This window comes from Sciurus vulgaris (assembly GCF_902686455.1).
Source record: "Sciurus vulgaris genome assembly, chromosome: 15".
NCBI classification, from domain to species: domain Eukaryota; kingdom Metazoa; phylum Chordata; class Mammalia; order Rodentia; family Sciuridae; genus Sciurus; species Sciurus vulgaris.
The window spans coordinates 69,346,589-69,373,533 of record NC_136476.1 but is presented as its reverse complement, the minus strand read 5'-3'; the positions used below and the strand labels follow the sequence as shown (position 1 = coordinate 69,373,533).

The following is a 26,945-nucleotide window of genomic DNA, read 5'->3' as shown; positions in this document are numbered from 1 at the left end:
TTAACATTTGAAAAAAATTAAAAACTTAATTGGGGTCCATTATCCTTACTGTCTAATGATTAAGGGGTTGGGGTGGAGCGATGAAAGCTTCAGGTCACAAAGAACATGGCAATGGGTTCCAGTAGTATTAAATTATAATCTGGGACAAAATATTCTCCCCTTTTAAGATGCAACAGGAAGCCCCATTTGGCCAGGAGACACTTGTGAGTACTGCCCTGCCTATTGCCCATAGAATTAAAATACATAGCCTCCTGGAGTCCCTGTGTATGTAAGCGCCTATGTCTTGGCCCTGGTGATTTCTGCAGAGGTCCCTAACAGTCTCTATATGGTCAATGTGACCTTCACTGGACAGAGTGCCCTGGAGACAGATTTTATATGCATATGTGTGTGTGTGTGTGTGTGTGTGTGTGTGTGTGTGTGTACAATCAATCTATCTATCTTATTAGAGAGAGAATGTATGTGTCTTTGGGTGCAAAAGACAGTGGGGAACTTGCTTAAAGTTGACGGCATTATGATAAGGGAGACTGATCAAACAATATCCTGTGCTCTAACCCCTTGAACGCAAATTGGAAGAAATAAAGATTAAGGCAGTTTTTTGTATATGCCAGGCATCCCAATCCCTCTACAGGAATAAAATTTGTTATGTAAACTAAATGTACACATAACATACCCAAAAAACAACTTCATTTGCAAATGTCTCCCAGGAAAAGGAAACACAGCCTGCTCTGCAGATGTCTACTAAAAGTGAGTAAGGCCTTTTAGATCACAGGGCCCTAACAGAGGTGACCAATGTTGTCTTAACCAAGAGTTTGTTTTAGGAGGAAATAACCTGCTTCTGGAGGTAAAAAATAACCCCTTAAGAGAGAGGCATTAATAGAGATTCATTCTCTTCTGGACAAAATGTTTAAAATATTAATTGAGTCAGCTGTGCCAGACACCCTACACTACACCTACTCTGCATCACACTGATGAGTACCAATTTGTACAAGGCTTGAGAACTATAAATATTTGTTCAAAGTGTGCTATCCATCGCATTTAGGATTCTTCTTTGTCAGAGAAACAGATGACTTAAAATGTTGACCAGGCCTGATTTTTCATGAATAATCAAAACATGTGACTTTATAGTCAGAGTAAATTTATTTGCATATTTATGTGGTTTTGCTTTATGTTGTACTGACATTTTTTTCCTTTTTAATTTGTTCTTTTTAGATAAACATGACAGTAGAGTATATTTTGACACATTATACATACATGGATTATAACTTTCCATTTTTGTGGTTGTACATGACGTGGTCATGTATTCATACATGAACAAAGGAAAGTTATATCTGATTCACTCCACGGTCTTTCTTATTCCCACCCCCACCTTCCCTTCATTCCCCTTTATGTAATCCAATCAACTTCTATTCTTCTCTCTTGCCCCCTTATTGTGTATTAGCATCTGCATTATCAGAGAGTACATTTGGCCTTTAGATTTTTGGAATTGGTTTAAGAGACAGCAAATTTAATTGGGGATTTATTTATGTCACTTAATGTTCTGTAACTGGATAAAGTAAGCTGTTAACCACTAAAAAAAATGTACATATATATAAATATAAATGTTATGGGTTTATTTTACACTAGGGTGGAAATATAAATTTATTTTTGAAAGAAATGAGAGCCTGATCTAGTTAAAGGTTAACATAGTGAAACGTGAAGACATTTTGCCACTTTCCCACAAAAAGGGGTCAAGAGCTATCTTAGCTTGTTTGATTCATGTCTCAGATGTAAGGTTTGTGTTAACTGACATTCATTCAGGCTCAGGAAACAATATATGAGAACTCTGTAAAATGATATTTAAGAAAGAGGCAAAGAAAACACTTAAGATTTCTCAAGAGCCCCACCTCACCTGAGTTAAAACTGTCTCTCTTGTGGGATGGGGTTGCAGCTTAGTGGTATAGCGCTTGCCTAGCATGTGTGAGGCACTGGGTTCAAATTCCAGTACTGCATATAAATAAAACACAAAGGCCCACTGACAACCAAAAAAAAACAAAAAAACAAAAAAAAAACAAAAGACTGCCTCTCACCTTACTCCATGTTAGGATGGTTCCAAAGCAGACTGGACTTAAGCTCATTTAAAATTATGTTCAAAGGATAAATTTTCCTTGTAAAGATTACTGTGATCTTAAACAGGGGATACAACATATAACCAAGTAAGTTTGGGATTATGAAAATTATGTTTTTTGGATCACAGTTATTATACAAACTGATGTTTTTGTTATTGTTAATTTCATTTTATATTTTCCTTAATAAACTTTATAACTGTTGCCTGTGTTTTGCAGAGATATTCATTCTAACAGAACAACTTGAATTAATGTGAGATAATAAGCATCACCTTCAGGACAGACAGGCTAACTTTCCGGACTAATACTGACCCCACTAAATGGAAGGGGTAACGATTATAGATATCGAAGTTATTACCCATTATTCCCAGTTTAAGACTGGTGAAACTGACCTGCTGGATGTTTAAAACCAAAAACTTGGAGACTACAGTCAAGGAAGTAAAAGGGCCAAGAAGAAAAGTAGTCCATATTTGGCCCTTGCCCTCTAGCATCAGACAGGATCCAGGGAACTATGGGACTCTTCTCTGGGACCTGCAACTCTCGTGTATCACCTGTAGTCAGCAAGACCCTGACCCATTCGAGCAAATGGCACAACTGGGAGAGGAAGACAAAAGAAGTCAGGAGGCTTCCCACACATTTCCAAGAGTGACCTCTAAGGAATCTCAGTTGACTTTTTTTTTTTTTTTTGCAGTGCTGGGAATTGAACCCAGGGCCTTATGCTTCTGAGGCAAGCACCCTACCAACTGAGCTATACCAGCCCTCAGTTGACTCTTAACAGTAGATAAGAACAAGGTTGGTTTTGAACAACTTGGTCTTAAACACCTGGCAGGAGAGTATAGCCAAAGCACAGATATACCTGGACATTGAGAAGGAAAGTCAGTGGTTTTTAAATGTAACTTAATATGTGCAATTGTGTCAGCTCTACCAAAACTAAGTAAAGCTGAGACTGTGAAGGAAGGGTTCTTGTGTGGGAGTGCCTTATAATAACTTTCACAAAGAACTCTAGAGTTATAGGTCTGTCATGAGTCAATCTGAGCTTGACCTCAGACCTATAAATCTTGCTAACCTCCTACAGAGATAAATTCAATCTTTTTTTCACTGATATAATTATGAGTTACAGTCCTCATGGTTTTCAGAGACTGGCTGAAATACTAATTGCTTTTGTGCTAGCTGTTTACAAAAGTAATGCTTTGCTATCTTGTTTATTGTTGTCTTATCAGGATCCCTGCCCTATATATGCCTTGTCCAATTACCCACCAACTGCCACCCTGGACCTCTCCTGAAGACCCTTAACTGTTCAGGTCCCACCTGACAGAAAACTGGCACTTTAGGTCACTTCCCCCCAACTTCACCCTCTCTCAACAGGAAGCAGCTTAGAGATGTCTTGCCCATTTCTGCATAGAAATGGAATGTAGAAATTGACAGTGGGGAAATGTAATAGTGGTCCATTTCACCTTTTGAATACAGCCCTTGCTGCTTATTTTAAAAGAGACATGTTTTTCTTTTTCCTTTTCTCCCTCTCTCCTCCCTAACATGGGGGCAGAAAACAAGATTACCTCGAGTTATCTGTCCTTGAGCACACACCCACCACAGGAAGGAGCATCACCAGAAGATCTAGGAAGTGACTGTAACTACCTTCCAAGTTAACAAGTGAATTTCAACATACCATCAGGACACATCTGGGACCCCCCAGGTGAGGGCACACCTTTGAAGAGCTTCTTTAAAAGCCCTCTTTTCTGAGGTTGGGGTTGTAGCTCAGTAGTGGCACACTTTCCTAGCATGTGTGAGTTACTAGGTTTGATCCCCAGCACCATATAAAAATAAATAAATAGGGCTGGGGTTGTGGTTCAGTGGTAGAGCACTTGCCTAGCACATGGGAGGCACTGGGTTCAACCCTCAGCACCACATAAAATAAATAAGTTGTGTTGTGTTCATCTACACAAAAAAAAAAAAAATTCCCCCTTTATGGGAAGACCCATAGCCTCTGGAACAGGAATTCCCTGTGTTTCTCCTTTGCTAGCAAAGCAATAAACCTTCTTTTTCCTTTTTCTCAAAATCATGTCCTCATTATTGGATCAGCACTGGGGACAAGGACTGAGTGTTCAGTAACAGTGCCACAAGTTTTTGCACAATATGGGCAAAATGAACCAAAGACCATTTCAGTACAAAGAGACACGCTTCATTCTTTCTAACTACTGTACATTGTTTTGTTACAAGAAAAACACCTGCCCCAGTTGGAGTGGAGCTGCTACTGAGATATAATCAATTATTGCTATGAGGAAAATTTTGTAGGTTTTACTGCTACTTAACACAGTCAGTTCCTTTCCTATGGAGTCATCTTATTGTATTTATTATTAATAATTTTGCCGTGATCTAAGGAATCAAAATCTCCAGCAAGGTGGGGAGAGCAACCTGTATTATTTTTTATTAGTGCTTTACAGGTATACATGGTAGGTGGGTTCATCCCAACAAACTCATTCGTGCATGGAATTCAATTTCCGTTCATGGTCCCCCTTTTCCCTCCTACCCTCCTTCTCTCCCATTCTTCTTCCTCTACTAGATTTCCTTTCTTACTACTTCATTCTGAACCAGGGTGACAGATGAAAATTACAATACCCAATACATACTGTTACCAAAGTATCCCTTTTTCTTTTTTCTCTTTATTCTTTTGGTTTTTAAATTTTTTGTGTTGCTGGGGTTGGAACCCAGGGACTGATGTATACCAGGCAAGCACTGTACCATGGAGTTACATCCCCAACCCCTACACTAAAGCTTGTGGTCTCAACAGCTAAGAAGGATGACTGATCACTCACTAGGTGCCACACACTTTCCTCTAAGTGCTTTATCAATTTTTATTACCTCACTGTTCCTCTCAATTACCTTATGAGAACATACTATCATTTTCCTTACTTTACAGATAATAAACATGGGAACCAGAAAGGGTAAATCACTTGTCCAAAGTCATACAGGTAAGAAAGTGCTTAAGTCAGGGACTTTAGATCCAAAGTCCATATGCTTAACTACTACAGCATACTCAAGCATGATAGGTAGTAGTTTTAGTCAGCTATTTTGCTGCTGTCACTAAATGATCTGACCAGCACAATTATAGAAGAGGAAAGGTTTATTTGAGGGCTCACAGTTTCAGAGGTTCTACTAGACAGAAGGCCGGCTCCATTCCTCGCGGCTGGAGGTGAGGCAGAACACTATGGTGGAAGAGTGTGGTAGAGGAAGCAGCTTGCATTGTCACGAAGCTGAGAAAGAGTGTCTCCACTCTCCAGATACAAAATATGTACCTCAAAACCACGCCAAATTCCAGTCTCCTCCAGCCACACCCTACCACTTCAATTAATTCTATCAGGGATTAATCTATGAATTGGGTTAAGACTCTTACAACCTAATCATTTCTCTTCTGAACCTCCCTTCATTGTCTCACATGTAAGCTTTTGAGGGGGCACCTCACATCCAAACCATAGTGGTAGTCTAACATAACAACTGCATTCCTTTGAAAATCCACTATCAAATGCTGAATTAAAAAAGAACTGCTTGGGGCTGGGGATATAGCTCAGCAGTAGAACACTTGCCTAGCCACTATGCGTAAGATCCAAGTTCATTTGCCACTGAAGCTATACAATTTTAGAAATACTATAAAGACTTTTTCCTGCATGAAGTCCAATATTAAAATTGTTTTCTATTGCTTTAAAACCATAAAACCTAACCCATCACCAAGCAAATCCAAAATCCTGCATTTCCATGCATTTTGCTTTTGCTCAAGTATTACAGTCTTTCTCTTTCTATTACTACCAGGAACAGAGCAGAATTCATAAACATTCCTATCATCTTCAAAGTTACAACACATAGCTGGGCACAGGGGGGCATGCCTATAATCCCAGTAGCTCAAGAGGCTGAGGCAGGAGGATCGTGAGTTCAAAGTCAGTCTCAGCAACTTATCAAGGTACTTAGCAACTTAGTGGACTCTATCTCTAAATAAAATATTCAAAAAGGGCCGGGGATGTGGCTCAGTGGTTAATCACCCTGGGTTCAATCCCCAGTACGAAAAAAAAAAAAAGAAAGATTTACAATACACAAAACCCAAAGACTCCCAGACAAGCTATGTAGTCAGGGTGACTTCAAAGTACATCATAACTTTGGTTATGATGTGTATCAGATACAAAGACTTCCTTAATCAATCAAAAGCATTACACACAATCTTCTAATTAAGAAAATTCTGCTACAGGAGAAAATGCCTGAACATTACTTGCTGGGGTCAACTGTATCTTCCAGGATTCAATATTCATTGTTATGTCACACCTCCACCACCTTTTATTGCTTACTGCACGGCTTTCTGAGGACCACAGCCAGAAGCAAAAGAATAATGCCTAGAGTAGGGAGGGTCAGGGGGAGTCATCACTTTAAAAATTAAGTAATATATGTAACCTAAAATCCTGTTCTCAAATCTTAAAGTGACTAAAAATTATTCAGAGGCCTCATCAAAATACAGATTTTGACTCAGTAGATCTCCTGGAGCCTGAAATTCTGCAGTTTTAAAAAGTTCCCTAGTGATGCCAATGGTTGGAGGACTAAGCATGCAGGCGCTGCATCCAAGGCAGAGGCCAATCATTCTGCTGGAACCCTGGAGAGGCTCTGGGCTCAGGGAAAACTCATGGGAGAGGTGGCAGTAAGAATTAGAGCTGAACCCAGGGGACTAATGAAAGACTTAACAGGTGTACCAGCCAGGGTCTCCCTAACCTCCCCACCATGGATCCCGACTCCTCCTAGTGTGGGGAGGGGGAGGTTCTAAAGAAGTTTCCTTTAGAGAGTTGGGGTTATGGGTGATGAAAGCTAAGGTGAGAGATGGCTACTATTCAGTCATTCTACTTTATGGCTTGCCACACACATATGACTTTGATTAAAACAAGATTGAAAAAGGCAATAAAACTTAATATTTTTGTCTAAGAAATTCATACTACAGATTTTAAGGCAGTGAGGAAGAAACAGATTACGTCTCCTAACAGTTAATAAAACAAGGTGTTTCAATCACTTGTCTTCATCTAAAATAAAGCTTAAAATTAACTTGTAGCCACGAAGCATAATTTTTCATTTTGGCCATGTCCTATAAATACTCCTCCAGGTTCTAATACGTTGTTTGGGAACACAAGCCATTTATCACACAAATGAGATCTAGATAAGCACTTATCACCGGACTAGAATGAAGCATATCACCTGCACTCTACATCTCGGCCACAGGATGCTGGAGTTAACGCAACGCCTTTACTGCCTTGCCTGCCTTGGGGCTGAACATTATCTCATCTTTTCAGAACACAGGGAATGGGTGACGAGGCCAGACACTACCTTTTCAGTTCTGAACTGGCTCCTGGTTTCCTGGTAGTCTTAATCAAATCCAAATCCAGATTTACAGCTATTTGCTAATTTGCTGTATTTGGGTATGTTTTACATATTTGAAGTCTCAGTAATATGTAGGTGAACTTTACATGTAAACAACAGTCTTTATTCCATTTGTAAAATATTTTTAAAGAAATAAGAAGCCACTTGGGAAGATTTTCCTGTGAATACTAAGACAAATGATACTAAAAAAGTATGTATGAGCATTCAAAACAAAGACTTTACAACACAATTTCTCACAAACCTATGAATTTGTACAACACAGAGCATTAGTTTGAATTTTCTAATTTTACCTTTCAAAAAACTAGTAAATGGTTATGTTTTTAATTCTTAAAGATAGGACATTGTCTACAAAAATAAGCAAGACTACAATTTTAACATAAGCAAGCTTATTATATGTAGCTGAGTAGAAAGTATTTCAAATAAATTATATAGAATGAGTTGCCTGTAGCTTCTTGCACTTTAAATTTCTGGTTAAAAGACTTGGCCTTCATTTATCATGGTGGCTTAATTGTTCATCTAACCACTGTTAGTCATATATCATCCTAGAAACGGTCCTAATGAATGTGTTATCTAAAGGCAACCAATTTAATCTTACAAAGTCATGGCACAGTTTGATTAACAACATCTCAGTTCAGGAAATATCTGAAACACAGGCTTGCTTTTTATTAAATTGGGAATGTTTTCAGAGGGCCAGAGTTGGATGTCTCTCTCCCATTGGAGTGTGGGTAGAATGAGAACAGAAACCATATTTTTTGCCTTGTTCGTGGCTATATCTGCAGTACCCAGGCTTTGTAGGCTTCCAATAGATATTTGTTGAATGAGTGGGTGAATGAATGGACATGGCATTCTTTAGAACTCTCCTATATGTGGAAGACTTCACATTTGACTCCACTACTGTGGATCTTTGTGCTCTGAAGACCTTTTGGTGTTACCTAAAACAAGGCTGTGCCTTTTAGACAAGGAATATGTGGATGGCAACAGAAATCCCCAGAAGTCAGCTCCTGACTCCTGAAACATCTGTCTCCTCTCCAAGGTCTTCACTGATGACTCACATGCACACTTACTGCCATCTCTCACACGGATTATTGTAATGCCCTATAAATCAGCTCTTATGTCCCAGCCTCTACTTCCCCATCACCTTCAATATGATCTTCTAAGATAATGAAGTGACTATTCATTTGCTTCCCAGGTAGGACATTTATGACACCACAAGCTTAGTCTTTCACAGGGGGCTCCAGCCCATCCTTCCAGCTGCCAACTACCCTTGCACCCTTGAAGTCTACTCTCAAGCCACACTCAAACCCTTACTTCTCTAATCATTCTGCACATGTTCATGCCCTAATGTCTTTGTGTCTACCTGAAACACCCCTCCATGTGTTCTCAAAGGCTGAATTAACTGCTCCTTATATATGTTCTATCACATTTTATACACCTCTTTCTTTTTTTGTGTGTGGGGGAATATTAGGGGTTGAACTCAGGTGTACTTGACCAGTGAGCTACATCTCCAGCCCAATTCTGTATTTATTTAGAGACAGGGTCTCACTGAGTTGCTTAGTGCCTCACTTTTGCTGAGACTGGCTTTGAACTCAAGATCCTCCTGCCTCAGCCTCCCAAGTCTCTGGGATTACAGGCTTGCGCCACTGCACCCAGCTTATACACCTCTTTCTATACAGTTGGAGTTGAAGTTGTTGGTTTTGTGTCTCCTTCTCTAAACAATGGTATCCAAGAAACAAGGAATTTGACATTCCTCTTTGTATTTTCACCAGTCCAGCATAGTGCTTTGTCAAAGAGTTGATCCTAAAAAAAAAGGGTGTGGTAAGCTGAAGTGCAAATGACTCGTCCAGATGTGAGTGGAAAAAACACTAAGACACATGTCTACCTGCCCCTGATACACTCAAGCCTTCTATGAAACCCTGGGTCCTTTTAAAAACGATTCTCAGAAAAACAAATTATTTCTTTAGAATATAATCTAGCTAAACTTTGGATAAGTGATAAACATGAACTGAAAATAGAAGGGGGAGGGGGAACAACCATTTAGACTATTCCTATAATAAGCCAAGCATAGACAGGGACTATGGTACAAGCAGCAACCCCATCCCTCTTAATTAACAAGATCAGCTTCCTCCCTACTACAACTCCAACTGAATCATCTTGTATCTCTGTGGCTCATTTCCTATCAGCAAAATAAAGGGAAAAAAACCTCCTCCTTTGTGGAACTCAGGCAATGCTGATATTGGAAATAAAAGTGCTATATGAACAATACAGAGATTTTTCCTTTGTGTTTTTTATATTTTCTAGCATAAGAGCTTTAAAAAACAACCCATGGAAATATCCCATCATAATCATAAGGAAAAAAAACTGATGAAATTAATAATAACTCACAAATTCTTTGTGCATAAACAAGTACATTGGAAGATAATGGTAAAACTTCACGTTCTTTTTTAAAAAAACAAGCAAAAACAACTTTATATATTCAATAACAACAATATTATATAATGCCCTCATGAATATCCCACAACCAGCTGGGTGTGGTGGTGCAGCCCTGTAATCCCAGAGAATCCAGAGGGTGAGGCAGAAGGATTGCAAATTCAAGACCAGCCTGGGTAATTTAGTGAGATCTTGTCTCAAAAAATAGAAAAGGCTGGGGATGTAGTTCACTGGTAGAGCACCTTTGGGTTTAATCCCTAGTACTGCAATTAAATAAATATTTCACAGTGAATTATTTGTGCTCCATGATCTATATTTTTAAAGTAATCACACTTTAAACCACACAAAAAGGTATACAGAATAATACTAGTTAAAATATGTTTACCATGAACCAGTGGGCTTTGTATAAGTTAATTCATATGGTCTATATATCGGCCTGTTAGAAAGTTATTATCTTCATTTTACAGATGAGAAAGCTAAGCACTTGCCAAAATCACCCAAAAATGGGCAGAGCTGGGATCTGAACCTAGGCTGTAGTATGGCTGGAGTTCCAGCTAAAACACTGGGCTTATGCTGCCTCTTGTTAACATAAATTGACGTTCCTGCATCTCAGATTTAATAAATAACATTTTGTCACCTATGTTACATGTTTTTTTTTTTTTTTAAAAGAAAATGTTATAAGATACAGTTCAAGTTTCTTGTGTAGTCACTTCCATTCCTCCTCCTCCCTAAAGGCAACCACTATCACATATCTGGGGTGTCTCCCTTCACTGTTTCTTAGGTGTGTGCATGCATGTTTGTAACAACCATCATCATGTTCATGCTTTTTTTAAAAGGTAAATATTCTAGCAATGTATTAATATATAATAATATTCTGCAACTTTGTTTTCCAGATTTCTCCATGTCAATCAATACAGATCTGGCTGATTTCACCTAGTCCACTGACAAGTATATCACAATTTATTTTTCTATCTGTTGACAGATATTGAAGTAAACTGCCTATTCTCTCCCTTGTTATCACAAAGATGTTGCAACACATACCTCTGTAAAATATCCGTTATATATGTATAAAGAAGTCTAAGGCAGGGCTGGGATTGCAGCTCAGATGTACAGCGCTAGCCAAGCATGTGTGAAGCACTGGGTTTGATCCTCAGCACCACATAAAAATAAACAAATAAAGGTAATGCATCCATCCACAACTAAAACACACCTTTTTTAGGAAAAAAAAAAGTCTAAGGCAGACACTTAAAAATTGAATTCCTAAGTTGTATGATATACATACCCTTATTAGATACTATAGACTGCTGTCTAAAGGAGTTGTGCCAATTTATATTCCCACCAGAATGTCCCCATTTTCCCACTCCTTGGACAATACTTGGGAAAGTTAAAATAGTCTTTCTAATATGAATAGAACCGTATCTCGTTGTTTTAATTTGCATTTTTCTGAGTCTGATGAAGCTGCATTTTCCTGGCAAAGCCTATGGTCACAAGACTTGGTGACATACAAACTTGGAAAGCAAGTTTCTGGCCCTTCCTATGGGGACGTGTAGATGCACAAAGGAAGGAATTCTTTCAGGAAATGTTCAAAGTTACTTGGCCCCCAGATGGCAGGACAAGATGGCTTATAATGTGGATCCTGCATTCCCTAGATCACTGCTTCTCAAGCTTTAATGTGCCTGCAAGTCTCCTGGAGTCCTTGTTAAATGCAGATTATGATTCTGCAGGCCTGGGATGAGGCCTGAGATTCTGCATTTCCAGTAAGATGATGTTGATGATATTTGTCCACGAACCATGTTTTAGCAGATAAATGGGCATAAAATCAGAATCTACCAGAGTACTGAGAACAATTTAATAATAACAATGATGACAATGAAAATAAAATATTAACATGGGTGGAAATTATCCACGAATGTTTTACATGTCAGGACTTCTCTTTAGTTCTTCACCTACTTGTATTTTTGAATTTGGTCCTCACAATAACCCTGTAAGAGAGACATTATCATTACTTTATAAAGGTGGAAAATGAGTCTCAGGTTACAAGGTCAGCAGGAGATGGAGCTGGGGAGCATCAGTGCAGATATACCCGATTCTAAACTCTAGTAGCCAGGCTCTACTCTCAATGCCCACAATTGCTCGCCACACAGTTCTCATATAAGCATACCTTTGTGGTAAGAAGGAAAATGCTGGCCAAGGGAAAAAAAAAAAAAAAAAAACCACCTAAACTTTTACTTTCTCTTAACTTTCAAAATTTTCATCTTTTCTGTATTGCAAACTACAGTAAAAGTTATAACTAAGAAAGCAAATATTAGTCTTGTTCATTCTTAAATGAGGAAGCATACATTTCTTGTGAAATAAAGAAATACACAAATTAATGTGTGTATACACACAGATGCATATACACACACACATAAGAATCCACATTTATACATATTTGTAACCCTCATACTAGACCAGGGTTCTAGTGTATTCTGTCTTTAAATGATGTACATGACTCTTCCTATCAGTCCACATAAAAAAAACCTAAATGCTCAAAACAAACTGCACATAAATAGTAGTAAATATCACTGGTTTGTTGCCCCTCTCAAGAACAGAACTTAAAATAGAAACAAAACAAGAAATCACAACTTAGAATGTTCATGGAAGAACACTCCCACACTCGCCACAACCCTTGCGCCCAACAATGTGGTTTTTGTAGGTTAGATCTCAATGCCATTGTCAGGGTGGGGAACTGATATCCCTACAACAGGTTCAGAGGTTAATTCAAATGCTGTGACACACATTCTGTTCACTGCTAGACTGGGCAGCTCAATGAATTTCACTCCATGTAGGAATCGGTGAATCAAACACAGTACCGAGGAAGCCAAAGTGGCACACAGTCAAGAGAGAAACTAGGTGTCTGAAATTGATATGAACGCTTCTTGAACATCTCTCCTTGGCCTACAAATACAATTAATTCTCTCCTTTTAGTCTAACTCGGGGCTTTTGCTTCTGACAAAAGAAACCATTACTTATTATATTAACACAAACTAAACAACTGGAAGTAATATATATCTTAACTGATTTTTAAAAGCTCACTGAACTTAATTTTACATTAGTAATTTTTTTTTTTTTTTTTTTTTTGGTGCTGGGGATTGAACCCACGGCCTTGTGCTTGCGAGGCAGGCACTCTACCAACTGAGCCATATCCCCAGCCCTACATTAGTAATTTTTAAAGAAATATATTAAATGATTTAGATTACATTCCTTCTCTCTGCATTATCTTATATAAAATAAAATCAAACAGTAAAAATTAAAAAAAGATAAACAGATCAAGAGACAAATCCAATTATAAACAAGAATGTGGTATATTAATAAATTCAATGGAAAACGGGACCTATTCAATAAATAATGCTGAACTCTTGCAAAAAGAACAGCATGCAATTATACCCCAAAATATGTTCTAATTGTAAAGTTAAATGTCAAAAATGAAAGAAAGAGAAGGAAAGGAGGGGAAAACAGAATCATAAAAGAACCAAAAGAAAATATAGATAAATGTATTTTTTATGATGGGATTGAATCCAGGGCCTCGTGTGCTAGGTAAGCACACAGCTACCTCCCCAGCCCCTGGATGACTCTTTATGCTACCTTAAGGCAGGAAAAGGACTTCCTAAACAAAATAATGAAGGCAGAAAAAAGATTATAACCAGACAGATGTTGAAAGATTAGTCTTCACAAAAATTAAGAAAATCCATACATCCAGAAATGCCACTGACAAAACTAAAATATTTGTATTTAAGGTCAATATACACGACAGGCTACAAGTTACTATTTCTAATATACTCAGGTACCACTATCAACATTTTGGTCAATGACAGACTACACACAACAGTAGTCTCACATGATTACAACGGAGTGAAAAATTCCCATCATCTACTTACTGCACAGCTATCACAATGCACAAGGCATTCATTACTCAAGTATCTATGGTGATGCTGGCGTAAGCAATGCTAGCCCACTGCTCCTGGGCTACAGACCTGTACAACACATTACTATACTGAATATAATAGCATCTGTGTGCTCAAACAGAGTTAAACACAGTTACTGCATATTAACAATAAAGAATGGTCTATCTGTTCAGCATACCATTACATACAGTACATAATGCTGAAGATAATGAAAACTGCCTCAGGCAGGTCCCCCAGGAGGTTCCAAAAGAAGGCACTGTTGTCATAGGAGAGGATAGCTCTTCATGTGTTACTACCCTGAAGACCTTCCAATGAGGCAAGATATGGAAGACAGTGATAGTGATGATCCTGCCTCTGTGCAGGCTTAATTTTTAGCCAAAATAGTTGAGTGTTTAAAAATATATTCTGCCAGGCACAGGGGCGCACACCTGTAATCCCAGCAGCTTGGGAAGCTGAGGCAGTAGGACTGTGAGTTCAAAACTAACCTCAGCAAAAGTGAGGTGCTAAGCAACTCAGTGAGTCCCTATCTCTAAATAAGATATGAAATAGGGCCTGAGATGTAACTCAGAGGTCAAGTGCCTCTGAGTTCAATCCTCTGTACCAAAAGAAAAAAAAAAGTGTGTGTATATGTATGTATATATGTATGTGTGTGTGTGTATATATTTAATAGAAGATAATTTATACAATAAGAAAATATTTAATAAGAAAATATCTTTGTACATTGGTACAAAGTATTTGCATTTTAGGCTAAGTATTACAAAAAAAAAGTTTTAAAAATTTTATGAGCTAAAAAATGTTACACCAAGCTTAGGTTAATTTATTATTGAAGGAAGACTTAAAAAATACATTTAGTGTTGCCTAAACATAGTATTTACAAAGTACAAACAGTGCAGGATAATTCCCAGACCTTCATATCCACTTACCACTCACTGACTCTAATGGAGCAACTTCTAATCCTGCAACTCCAGGCATGGTAAGTGCCTCATACAGAAGTACCATTCTCTCTTTTATATTCTGTTTATACTGTACCTTTTCTTTGTTGAACTATGTTTAAAGACACAAATGTTTCCTACTGTGTTACAGTTGTCTACAGTATCCAATGTATAAGCATGCTGTACAGGTCTGTAGCCTAGAAGCAGCAGGCTGTACCACATAGCCTAGGTGTACAATATGAATTTCTCAGAATGTACCCTTAGCATTAAGTGACACATGATTGTATATGAAGAAAACATATGAATCTATTAAGAGATAAGAAGTGTATATTTTCAGACTTAAAAATGGTCAATGGTCAATACTTCTAACCACATATTTTTTTGGGGTGAGGGGTACTAGGAATTGAACCCAGGGGGCTTTTGGCACTGGGCTATAATCCCTAGTTCTTTTTTTATTTTTTGTTTTGAGACAGGGCCTTGATAAGTTGCTTAGGGCCACTGCTGAAACTGGCTTCAAACTTGTGATCCTCCTGCCTCAGTTTCCCCAGCAACAAGGATTACAGGTGTGTTCTACTGTGCCACATGATACATGTCTTTTTTACACACTGTTTGCTAAACTTTGGATTGGGCAGTATGACAGAGATAAAGTGAAAAGTCATGATTTTATTCATACCTTTTTAACATTGTATAACTTTATTAACAGTTATAAACAGAAATAAGGATAATTTTTTCACTAGGGAAATGGAATTTAAGTGGCATGGGCACAATCAAGCAAAATGGATCAATTTCTCTTTATTCTGTCTCATTCAAGTCATTTGTCAAATTATTTATTTTAAAAATATCATTTAAAGCTGGGTGTGGTGGCACATGCCTGTAATCCTAGTGGCTCAGGAGGCTGAGACTGGAGGATTCCAAGTTCAAAGCCAGCTTCATCAACAGTGTGGCACTAAGAAACTCAGTGAGATCCTGTCTCTACATAAAACATAAAAAAGGACTGGGGATGTGGCTTAGTGATTGAGTGACCCTGAGTTCAATCCCTAGTTCAGCCCTCCTCCCTGACCAAAATCATTTAAAGATATGCAGTATTTATGCAATGACCTGATAAAGACTTAAAATTCTATACCACCCATTTTAAAAGAGCCTGATCAGCTTTCAACGAGCTCTTTCAGAACCTTTGATTTTTTTGCTTAGTTCCAAGTGCACTTTATATATTAACTGTGTGAGGATCATTCATCAAGTCAATAACATACATTAACATACCAACATTTTTAAAACTCTACATGTATAATGGAGATTGTAAGAATGCAAATGCAAATAAATAAATTAAGCTTTAGAACACAGAACCTAGGTTAGGCTCTAGGAAACCAAGAGAAGTTACACATTAAATATCTCTCAAAAAAGAAAAACATCAATCAGGTTTTTATTTGTCTCATTGCTGTTTCCAATCCAAGTAGTATTTTCCTAAAGCTAATGATATGTTGGCAATATATCTTCTCACAGAACAAGGGATCAAAACATGAGAATGATTCCTTAAGAAATTCCCATTACCAGCTCCTCACACTGTTCCTGAGGGTTCAACTCCAAGGAAAACCAATCCTCTTTGTTAGAATAAAGTCATATCACAGTTTATGACTGCATGATATATACTATCCTTGGTCATGTCTACTTTTTAAGTGATTATAAGAAGTCCAAAAAATTCTGTAAGAACATAATGCACACAATAATACAAGGATTTTTAAAATTACTTCTTTTACAAGTAATTATTATTAATGATTATACAGTAACTGGTTTAGAGCTCAATGTCATGCATTTGGCTTCACAGGGTAAGTTAGTAGAAGGGTATGTGATACAAGGAACAGTCTTATTGAACTGCTTGAGAATACCACTGTTGTAAAATACATTTTGAATTATATTCTCAAATATAAACTGAGAATGTAGAAAACTTTGCCAGGCTATTTCCAATCTAGTTTAAAAAAAAAAAAAAAAAAAAAAAAAAAAAAAGGGAAGGGGGAATTTGACAAATAAACAAACCAAATTCACAAAAGTACTACATGGATCAAGAGATTTCCTAGTGCAAAGATGTTAACAAGTCTAATAAGGACAATGTGTCTAGTGATACAAAGAATAGCCAATATACATCATTATTCAATAAAATAAAATATTTTTAAAGAAAAAGACAACCCATAGAACAAAAGAAAATAGTTGCAAATCATATATCTGATAAGGGACTTATATCCAGAACTTTTATCGCCCCATGTCCCGTGTGGATGAGGAAAGGGGTTCCTGCTAGAGAGATGCGCTGGCTGCGAACTAATTGCTGAGAAATTTATTTAATCAAAACAGTAGCCAGAATTATCTTTAGAATGGGAGCCTGATGGGTTGAACCATTTATAAGGGTCTTCTGGTTCTAACAAAATGGAGGAGTCCATTCTCTTTATTTATAGCAGTACAGGTCAAAGGGGGACCGGCAGGAGCTGTTTCTGTGAGAAACAGGATGGGGTAGAGTTAAGCAAGTCATTCCCCTCTAGCGGGTCAATGGCACATCCAGGGCCTGCAAATTCTGGCCGGTGAACCAACTGCATGGAAACTACATACTCCAGGCAATCTCGAGTACTTTCTCCTAACTGTCAATTCCTGAGACCCAGATTTCCATGTCTAATAGCTCAACCACGCCTGGGTTTTTTTTGCTGGCCATGGCACCCCACAAATTTTTAAAACTCACCTATAAAAAGATGACCTAACTTAAAAATGGGCAAAAGATCTAAATAGACATTTCTCTAAAAAAAATCTGTAAATGGCCAAGAAGCACACAAAAAAATGCTCAACAGGGTAACACAAAACAAAACCATAAAGATACCTATTTCACACACCCAATAGTATAGCTCTAATTTTTTTAAACATGGAAAATATTAAATGCCTTAGGATAATGTGGAGAAATAGTGACCTTTGAGGATTACTGGTGAGACTAAAATGGTGGAGCTACTTTGGAAAACAGTTTAGCAGTTCCTTAGTAAGTTAAAACAGAGTTACTATAGGACCCAGCAATTCTACTCCTAGGCAGTCTCCCAAACAGGATGAAAATACATACCCACAGAAAAATTTGTATATAAATGTTCATCGTAGCAATATAATAGACAACAGACTGAAACAACCCGAATGTCCATCAGCTGATGAAAAGAAAAATAAATATGGTGTGTTTGTACAATGAAATACTATCTGGTAATAAAAGAAAAGAAATGCCACATCAGGGATTAAACTTAAAAATATTATGCTAAAAGCAAGAAGCAGTCACAAAAGGTTATATAATATAGGGTTCCATTTATTTATGAAATCTGCAGAGTAAGTAAATCCATTAGATAGAAAGCTGGCTGCCAGGAACTGGAGGAAGGGGGAACGAGTTACACTGATAAGCAAGGAGTTTCTTTCTGAGGTGATAAAAACGTTCTGAAATTAGATAATGGTGATGGCCGTACTACTCTAAATATACCAAAACCCACTTAATTGTACACTTTTTTAAGAGTAATACTGGGGATTGAACCCAGGGGCATTCTAGTTAACACCTCAGCCTTTTTTTTTTTTTTTTTTAATGTGAGATAGGGTCTTGCTAAAATGCCAAGGCTGGCTGTGAGCTGGATCCTCCTGCCTGAGTCTCCTGAGTTGCTGGGATTACAGGCATGTACCCCTACTGCTAACTTGAACTGTACACTTTTTAAAAGTGAATTTTATGGTGTGTAAATTATATCTCAATAAAGCTGTTATTTTTAGAGAGAAAAATGAATAAACTGAAAAGTATAGCTTTTTAAAATCAAGATATGATTATTCTCAGTATATATTTTATTAATAATACCATGACTATGCTAGAAAAGTAACGAATGTAAAGTTCCTTTGGGAAGCTTAATGTTGACACTAAAATTGGAGTAGTGTGTTTGTAAAAGCAACTTAATTCTAGGAAGTTTTGGGCCAAAGGCACTGGTGCCTCATACTTCTAGGAAGCTTTCCCCAAAATATATGACTATTTTGAGGATTAAAAGAAACCAAAATGACTACAGATCTCTGCTCTATATTCTTTGCATGTCTATTCATTCTCGTCTATGTTTTTATTTTATTTCTGGCCAATTAGATTTGAATCATGAACCTGAACCCCTTATATAATTATATAACTATTTATTGTTAAATAAATAACGAATGTTAGAACTAAAGAACATCAGAATCACAGGTGTAGCGTTTCAATATTATTCCACTCTCCTCTGAATTCATTACAGTTAGGCTCACATATTCAAAAAAAATCTGATTCTTTTAAATTTTGAGTGAAAAGATCAAATACTTCTTTTAGAAATGTCTGTCACTTAAAAAAATATTTCAAGCTATCATATCCACTAAAATGATTACCAATGTGAAGCTGGTTCAGATGAAGCTGGTTCTATCGGTTGGATCTATTGTCATCATATGCCTCACCACCATGATGTAGCCTTAAACAGCAACTAAATACCTCGATACTGAGAGGACAGCATTTAAAAAACTTTAAAAACAATTTTACAAAAAAATCCAGCTTTTAAGGTCAGATTATCAATCTTAAATCTGGCCACATAGAATCAATGGCACATTCTCAAAGCTGTCCTCTGAGACCTGAGGTATATTAATGGGATGAATGGCCTCAATTCAGATGAATTTCCTGCATATTATCACCTGGATGAATAATTTCAAGCTTTGTGAGAATGAAAAGGACTGAATCCTAGCAAACTGAAGCAACAATCTTGGAAGTGCTGACGGCGCAGAATTCTGATGCATATGGATGAGGGACTCACTGTCGCCTTACATCCCATACCTGGTATGCACTGCGCGGTGGCCTCAGTAGTTATAGTTGGAGCAACTGGAGGCTGCTGCTGACTGGAGCTCACTTCTGGCTCTGGGTTAACTGAAGGAGAGAGGGCTACCTCACAGGATGAGACCTGGCTAGGCAGATGGGACAGGAATTCTTCAGAAGCAACTTGCTCATCCTGTCCAGGCAGCTGCAGGGCAGACAAAGGGATACTGATCTGTTTGTTAGGATGGGATGTGCTCACAGGCATCTGCATGGCCACCTGCTGGTTGGTGCCATGGGTTCCAGTGGGTCCTCTGTTTGGTGAAGCCAGAGATACTCTAGCAGTCTTTGGGACGACTGGTCTGGAAATCACAGAAGGAGATGCAGACATACCATGTGGGTCTAGTTCTGTGTTGATGGCAGATGTTACATGGGAAATCAGCTTAGCAGACCCCACACAGGAGGGACCAGCATGAGTCTGAGGCTTGGGTTTTGCCATCTGAGTCAAGGACAGGGCTGGTCCATCTACTCCTCCAGTCAGCTCTGCATTTGCCACAATGTAATAATCTTCTGGAATTTCTTGTTTGATTTTCTTGATGATGACGTCATTGCTGCATTCATCAACCATCTGTGTCTGGGAACTTGTATGGAGGGAAGATGGAACTATTCCTGGCCGTTTGCGAGCAATGCTTTGAGGTCTTTGAGTCTGGGGTTCAAAGTCACTATCTTCATCTGTAACAGAAGACTCACAAACCATGTCAAACAGGGTGTTCTCATCCTCATACTCTTCAACAGCTTCATCCAGTTCAGAGGGTTCACTGCAATAAGAGAAGTCACAAGAGTCTCTGGTCCGGTTACAGTCTAGCTTTGCTTTTACTGGTCTCCCAGGGTACCTTTCAACAGGGCTAGTCTGTGTCTCAGAAGGTACCCCGATTATACTGGGACTATCAGAGTTAAAACTTCTGTTGTCCTGGAAACAGACCCTCTCTTGGGACCCAGCTCTACAAGTAGCTGTTAGTGGCCAATGATAAGCATGGCCAGCACTACAGCCCCACATTGCGGTCAGGTTCCCATGGGAACCTTCAGAAAGCAAATGTTTCAGGTTTGGAATGAGGCTGCAAATGGTCCCATGGCTGTGGGCCCAGCTGACCAATTTGGACAGATTTTCAGATGAGGTATGAAGACAATCCTCCATGTTACAGGATCAGAAGTGTCTTTCCTAAAAGGAAATAATCAAAATAAGAAACCATTATTACCCAAGACATTCCCATATCTCAATTTCTTCCAACTATGATCATTTGTCGTAAAAAAGAAATGCACTTTAGAGCTGGGCATGGTGCCACATACCTATAATTTCAGCAACTCAGGAGGCTGAGATAGGAGGATTTCAAGTTTCAGGTCAGCCTCAGCAACTTAAGTGATATCCTGTCTCAAAATAAAAAATAAAAAGGGCTAGAAATGTAGCTCAGTGGTAAAGCACCTGGGTTAAATCCCCAGTACACAAACAAACTAAAAAAGTACTTCAAAACTGTAACTAGTTAGTATCACTGCTTTGGAGCAGCAACTGGAAGGGAATATGGGAAAAAGTAACATGGAGAAAAATTTTGCCAGTTTCCTTTATAGCTATAATAATGCCTGCACAAAAGAAAAAAGTGGAAGAGGAAAAGAAAGAAGAACCAAATAAGCAATATAAAAAAAGGTTTTGTTTTTTTTGAGATGAGCTTTTTTATGGTACATTTCCTTTCCAAAGTGACAGTTCATGAGCCCCTTAATAGTGAAATGTGTGTATTACCTGTATTAACCAAGAAGATGCCCTTCCATTGCTACCCTCTACAAACTTCATTACTAGAGGTAGAGCCAAAAAGGAGGTTTGAATCCATTCTAGGATGGATGTCAGAGAGAGGGCATCTATGCTCTTCTGGGTACCAGAAAACAAGGTAACTGGAAATTAAAATAGAGAATAAGGGACTAAGCGCAGGGAGTGGGAGAAGGGAGAAGAGCCTGGGAGGAGACTCTGGAAGGGCAGGTTGAAGACATAAGCAAGGATAACCAGGCCAGGGTCAGTGCTATAGCCACTCATAGGAGCAAGATTCCAACTTCCTGGCTGTCTGAAATTTCTGGAATACTGCAGTTCATCATATAGAGGTAAAAGGTGTGTCTGAAGTGTTCCACCATCTGAGAGTCCCATGAACCCAAGGATAATCAACTACCACACAGGAGTAAGTCATCTCCTATTCGGCAGGACCCAGGATCACTTGTATGGGTTCTTGGTTGGGTGAGAACAGTGAGGACAACATGATGGGCAGGAAAGTGAAAGGGGTATGTGGAGTCTGCAAAAGCTCAGAAAGGTTAACAATGCTCTGCCAAGAGGGAGATCCTGGGGAACTGGGCAGGGAGGCATAAGAATCTTCATGAAAATATTTATTTTTAATAGTTGAAAAAAAACTGCTTTACAGGAAAAAAGAAAGAATCAGGTATAAAAGCATTACATCACTTTTCCAAAACCTGACAGAGCTAGTTTGGAGCCATGTAACAGTGAATGCCTGGTTAGCTTCCATCTGACTTCAGTTACAATCTGCACAATAGTCCCGTAAGGTTCTGAACTTTTCAAAGGGTTTGATTTGCTTGTTTTAACACTGTTAGATCTCAATTGTTGATGATGACAAACTTTCTATAATAGAAAATGATTACAACAGAACAAAACAAACTTTTCTGAAAGAAAACTCAAGTGGTTTCACTGGTTAATTTTGTTACTTCAGGAAGAAACTAAAAAATTATACAAGTATTTTCAAAAGAGAGGAAGAGGGAGCACTACTCGAGGTATTTGAGGAGATCAACATAATCCTTATACCAAAACCAGCTGACAAAGCCTTTATAATAAAGAAAATATTCATAAAGAATATTAATATAAAAATGTTACATTAGCAAATTGAACCCAAAATGTTCATATGGGTAATACATTCGTTTTTTAAAAAATTTTTGTTTGTTCTTTCTAGTTATACATGACAGTTGAATATATTTTGACATGTGATACATAAATGGGGTATAACTTCCCATTTTTGTAGTTGTATGGGATATGGAGTTCACTGGTTGTGTATTCACACATGAACATAATAGGAAAGTCATGTAGCACTCATTCTATAGTCTTTCCCATTCCCATCCCCCTGTTTTCCAATTCCTCCCCCCACTTTTAATTCGGTGAATCTCCATCCCCCACCCCCACCCCCACCTATTGTGAGTTAGCATCCAAATATGAGAGAGAACATTCAGCCTTTGTTTTTTGGGGACTGGCTTATTTCACTTAGCATGATAGTCTCTTGTTTTACACATTTACCAGCTAATGCCATAATTTCATTCTTCTTCATGGGTGAGTAATAGTCCATTCTGTATATGTTAGGTTATATATTATGACCACATAAACTTATCCCAAGAATACAAAACTGAATGTTCAAAAATCAATGTAATTCAATATGTTAATAGTCCATGGAAGAAAAACCACAAGGTCATTTTAATAAATAAAGAAAAAAAACTCAATATTCATTTATGATAAAAACACTTAGCGAACTGTTAATAGGGCAATGTCCCAGACAGACAAATGGGCACTTATGAAAAATGCAGTTAATATTATATTTAATGTAAAAGACTGAATTATTTCTAAGATTAGGAATAAGTAAAAAATGTTCACCTGTAACACTTCTACCCAACATTGTATTAGAAGTCCTAGCCACTGAAAAAACAATAGAACAGGGAGGAGGGAAGGGAAGGTAGAGGAGAGAAAGTGGAGAGGCAGGAGGAAGAAGAAAAATAAAAGGTAGAAAAATTAGAAGAGAAGAAATAAAACTGTTCCTATTTGTGGAAGGTAAGGCAGTTTAGGTAGAAACCAAGGAGAACTCAAAAGGTAACTGTTAGAACTCATAGCTGGAGGAGTGATATTGGCCAAATCATAACAATATTGTGTACCGTGTGCATGTATGGATATGTAACAACAAACTCCATTAGTATGTTCAACTATAAGGTACCAATATAAAAATAAGGGAAAAAGAGACCTTGTAGTTGAATTCTGCAAAGTAGCAGGAAATAATATTGAAAAATCAATCCTCTATATGCTAGCTAGTAAAATACTAGAAAATAAATTTTTTTTAAAAATACTTGAGTAGTTCCACTTACTAATGCCAAAATATACAAAATACCTAGAAATAATTCTAACAAAAGATGTCAATGACTTCTATATCAAAAAATCACAAATGAGAGAAACGTGATATAAATAGATAGACTCTATTATTGAAGAGTCAGCATTGTAAGGTTGATATTATTCCCTAACTGATCTGTGGATTCCAATCATGAAGGACTTGCAGGTCATACAAAATAATTTGAACTTTGTTATATAACAGAGTTAATAAAGCACATGGTTGTAAGGAAGAAGGTAACTGTGGAATCATCCTGATTATAATTGGAAGAAAGAAGGACTTGAGAATCTAGTTTGGAAATTTGATGCAGCAGTTCAGGTAAGGTATAAAAGTAACCTGCCTTGAAAAGCAGCAGATGGATGGAAAGAGCACAGAATCTGAAAACTAGGATGATGATGGAAGACTGGGAGGTGGAAGAAGGAAGAAGTTGTGCTGCAGCTCACCATCTCTTTGGCAAATTGACCCAGTGTATGTCCTTACTTGAAGTATGCATTCACGTCATACAAACTAGGTATGCCTTTGCCAAGAAAACAATCGATTTTTAAAATAATTTTTGGTGAGGTTTCTACTGTCATGGAAAAAAGCTGCCTTAGTTAATTTGATACTGATATTATATAAAAGGCTTTAATAATTTCAATGCTTCTAAAGTCTTCCTTTCATAAATACCTCAAAACTCTCAACTCTTCCTATTATTTATGTTCTTAATTTCTACATATATACTGAGTTTTTATTATATACTGTCAGAAAAGGATTAACAGTAATTATAATGGCATTCCATTCATTCAAATTGTTCTAATAGCAACATTATTCAATCACATTTAAAAGTGGTATTCCCATCAATGGGCATGATTTGACATGATGATTCATGCTTTACAGTTCACTCAAAGAAAACGAGTAAATAGAAAATCTAAAATCTCTGTCTCAAAGTGAATTATAAAACATATACATATATGTATATTTAGTTGTAGATGGACACAATACCTTTATTTATTTTTATGCAGTACTGAGGATCAAACCCAGTGCCTTACACACACTAGGCAAGAACTCTACCACTAAGTTACAATCCCAGCCCATGATAAAATATTTTAAATTGCCTTTAAATTTATAAAGCTTTAAGTCAGGTGTGGTGACACACACCTATAATCCCAGCAACTGAGGAGGCTGAGGAAGGAGGATCCAAAGTTCAAAGCCAGCCTTAGCAGTAGTGAGGTTCTGTCTTGAAAAAGAAAATTAGAAGGGGGGAGGGGGGGGCTGGGGATGTAGTCCAATGGTTAAGCACCCCTAGGTTCAATTCCTATCCCCCCCACCCCCCAAAAATTAGCTTCATTATCTTGATGGCATTTCCCAAGATGTAACAGGGTCTATAATAAAGAATCTGTTGCTGGGTGAATGCCTGTAATCCCAGATACCATGATCACCTGCCCTATGGTGGTGCCATGCCTCAGCGTTATTTGTTCCCAACTCTCCAATATGCCAGTCTCTCATGGGGTCTTAGGAGTGTCCGTGGTGACTAAAACTACAAATGAATTCATATACTAAAATGAGACACTCCTTCAAAATGCTGCCTGCAGAGGAGAAAATATCAGCAATCATACCTCACACCTCCAAATCAGGCCTGCTGCCCTGATTTTGGGATAGTCTGTGTTCTTTCTGGGAAAACTCATCCATTAATTTTTCTGCAAGTTGTGAAAGGAGAAGACTTTCCTTGGCTTGTTGGGTGCTCAGCATTAATTAGATTCCTTCCTTTCTCTTTTTTTCCTCTCACTCTTTTTGTAGTAAGGGTTGAACTCAAGGGCACTTTACCACTGAGCATCATTCTCAGTTCTTTTTATTTTTAGGCTAAGTTGTTTGAGGTGGGCTCAAACTTGAGATCCCCCTGCCTCAGCCTCCTGAGTCACTGGGATTACAGGCATACCAATCAGCTTTCAGAGTAATCTGAACCATCTTCTTTCCATTCTTCCTGTTTTGAGTGTGTTGGGGTCCCCCCCCCCCCGCTTAGTTGGCATTTCACTTGGTTTTAAGAGATGAGTAAAACTAGCTGGAGATGGTAGAACACACCTAAGTCTAACTACATCAGATACAGTAATGCATTGACCTTTATGAGGAAGTGTAGTTATCTCCATTTTACAGGTAAGAAAGCTGATACTTTTCCACAGTCATGTAGCTAGCAAATAAAGGAATGAGAATTCAAACCCAAGTGATCTGCCCCAGTGCCATCTACTAACTTCCATATGTCACCACCTCTCTGGTGATGCTCCTGAACCCTGTGCCACTCCAGGTCCAGTGCTGCACTGCTTGAAAGGGGTGGCACATGAGCCCCAAGCCCTCATGGGACAGACACCCCCCCTTCTACAACTGTAGCCAAGGCACAATCCTAATACACCTGACTTAAGTGCTGGGGAGGGAGGGGCAGGGGCAGGGGCAGTATGAGGATTTTCCTTGTTTTGAAAGTGGTAAAAACAAATGCACCTATGTTAATGATTTCCTGCCCACCATCCTTGTGTTATAACACATGTAAACATTATTCTGTTTCATGAGTATGTGGGATAAAAATTCATAAATTTCTGATATTTTTACAACTTTCAAGTGAAGAGTGTTATCTTTTATACAAACCTAACCTGACACAGGTGTGGTTCCCATAGACTGGCAGTTTATTTTCTACTTATGTTAAACACATTTAGTCTGGGAACACTGAGGATGGATAGCCTTCAAAATGATGTAAGCAAGAGAAACAAGAGGACTATAAAGGCTTAAAACTGAAGATTTTAATTCGTTGTCAGGTAACCAAACTCTTTAAAGCACGATAACTTACACATTCTAGGAGACCCAAGATGGCAGACGAGAGGGAGGCTACATTCCTTGTTGCTCCATAACTCAAGATTCAAGCAGAGGAAATACTCTTTCCCTGAGAGGCAGCCATTGATCCCCTGGTGTCTACCCCCACTGGACTGCTGCAATCGCCTGCAGTCTGCCAGCCTATCACCAGCCATTCAAGTGCGGGTCGATCACTCCTCGCCACCTATCATGTGCCATTTGCCTGTTTGTTTGCCTGCTTCTTGCCTGCCCAGTGCCCACCTTTCACCTACCCATTGCCTACCGCCTGATGTCCACACACTGATGGTCTGCCATTAGCCTGCAGATTGCCCACA

At 38.2% G+C, this 26,945-nt stretch overlaps 1 protein-coding gene across 9 annotated transcripts in view; it reads right to left on the bottom strand.

Annotated features, from left to right (window-relative positions):
• Positions 1-26,945, bottom strand: part of KIAA1958 — a 144,145-nt gene that overhangs the window by 53,093 nt on the left and 64,107 nt on the right. For 8 of the 9 annotated variants that reach the window (XR_013759562.1, XM_079112604.1, XM_079112603.1 and 5 more), the window contains one exon: positions 19,634-20,828. Coding sequence is in view for 8 of the 9 variants with exons in the window: in XM_079112604.1 (XP_078968730.1) it covers positions 19,634-20,804 (1,171 nt within the window). In the remaining variant the exon portion in view is untranslated. Of the gene's footprint in view, positions 1-19,633; positions 20,829-20,956; positions 21,767-26,945 lie in introns of those variants that run through there. The other variant, XM_079112598.1, reaches the window with a different exon arrangement.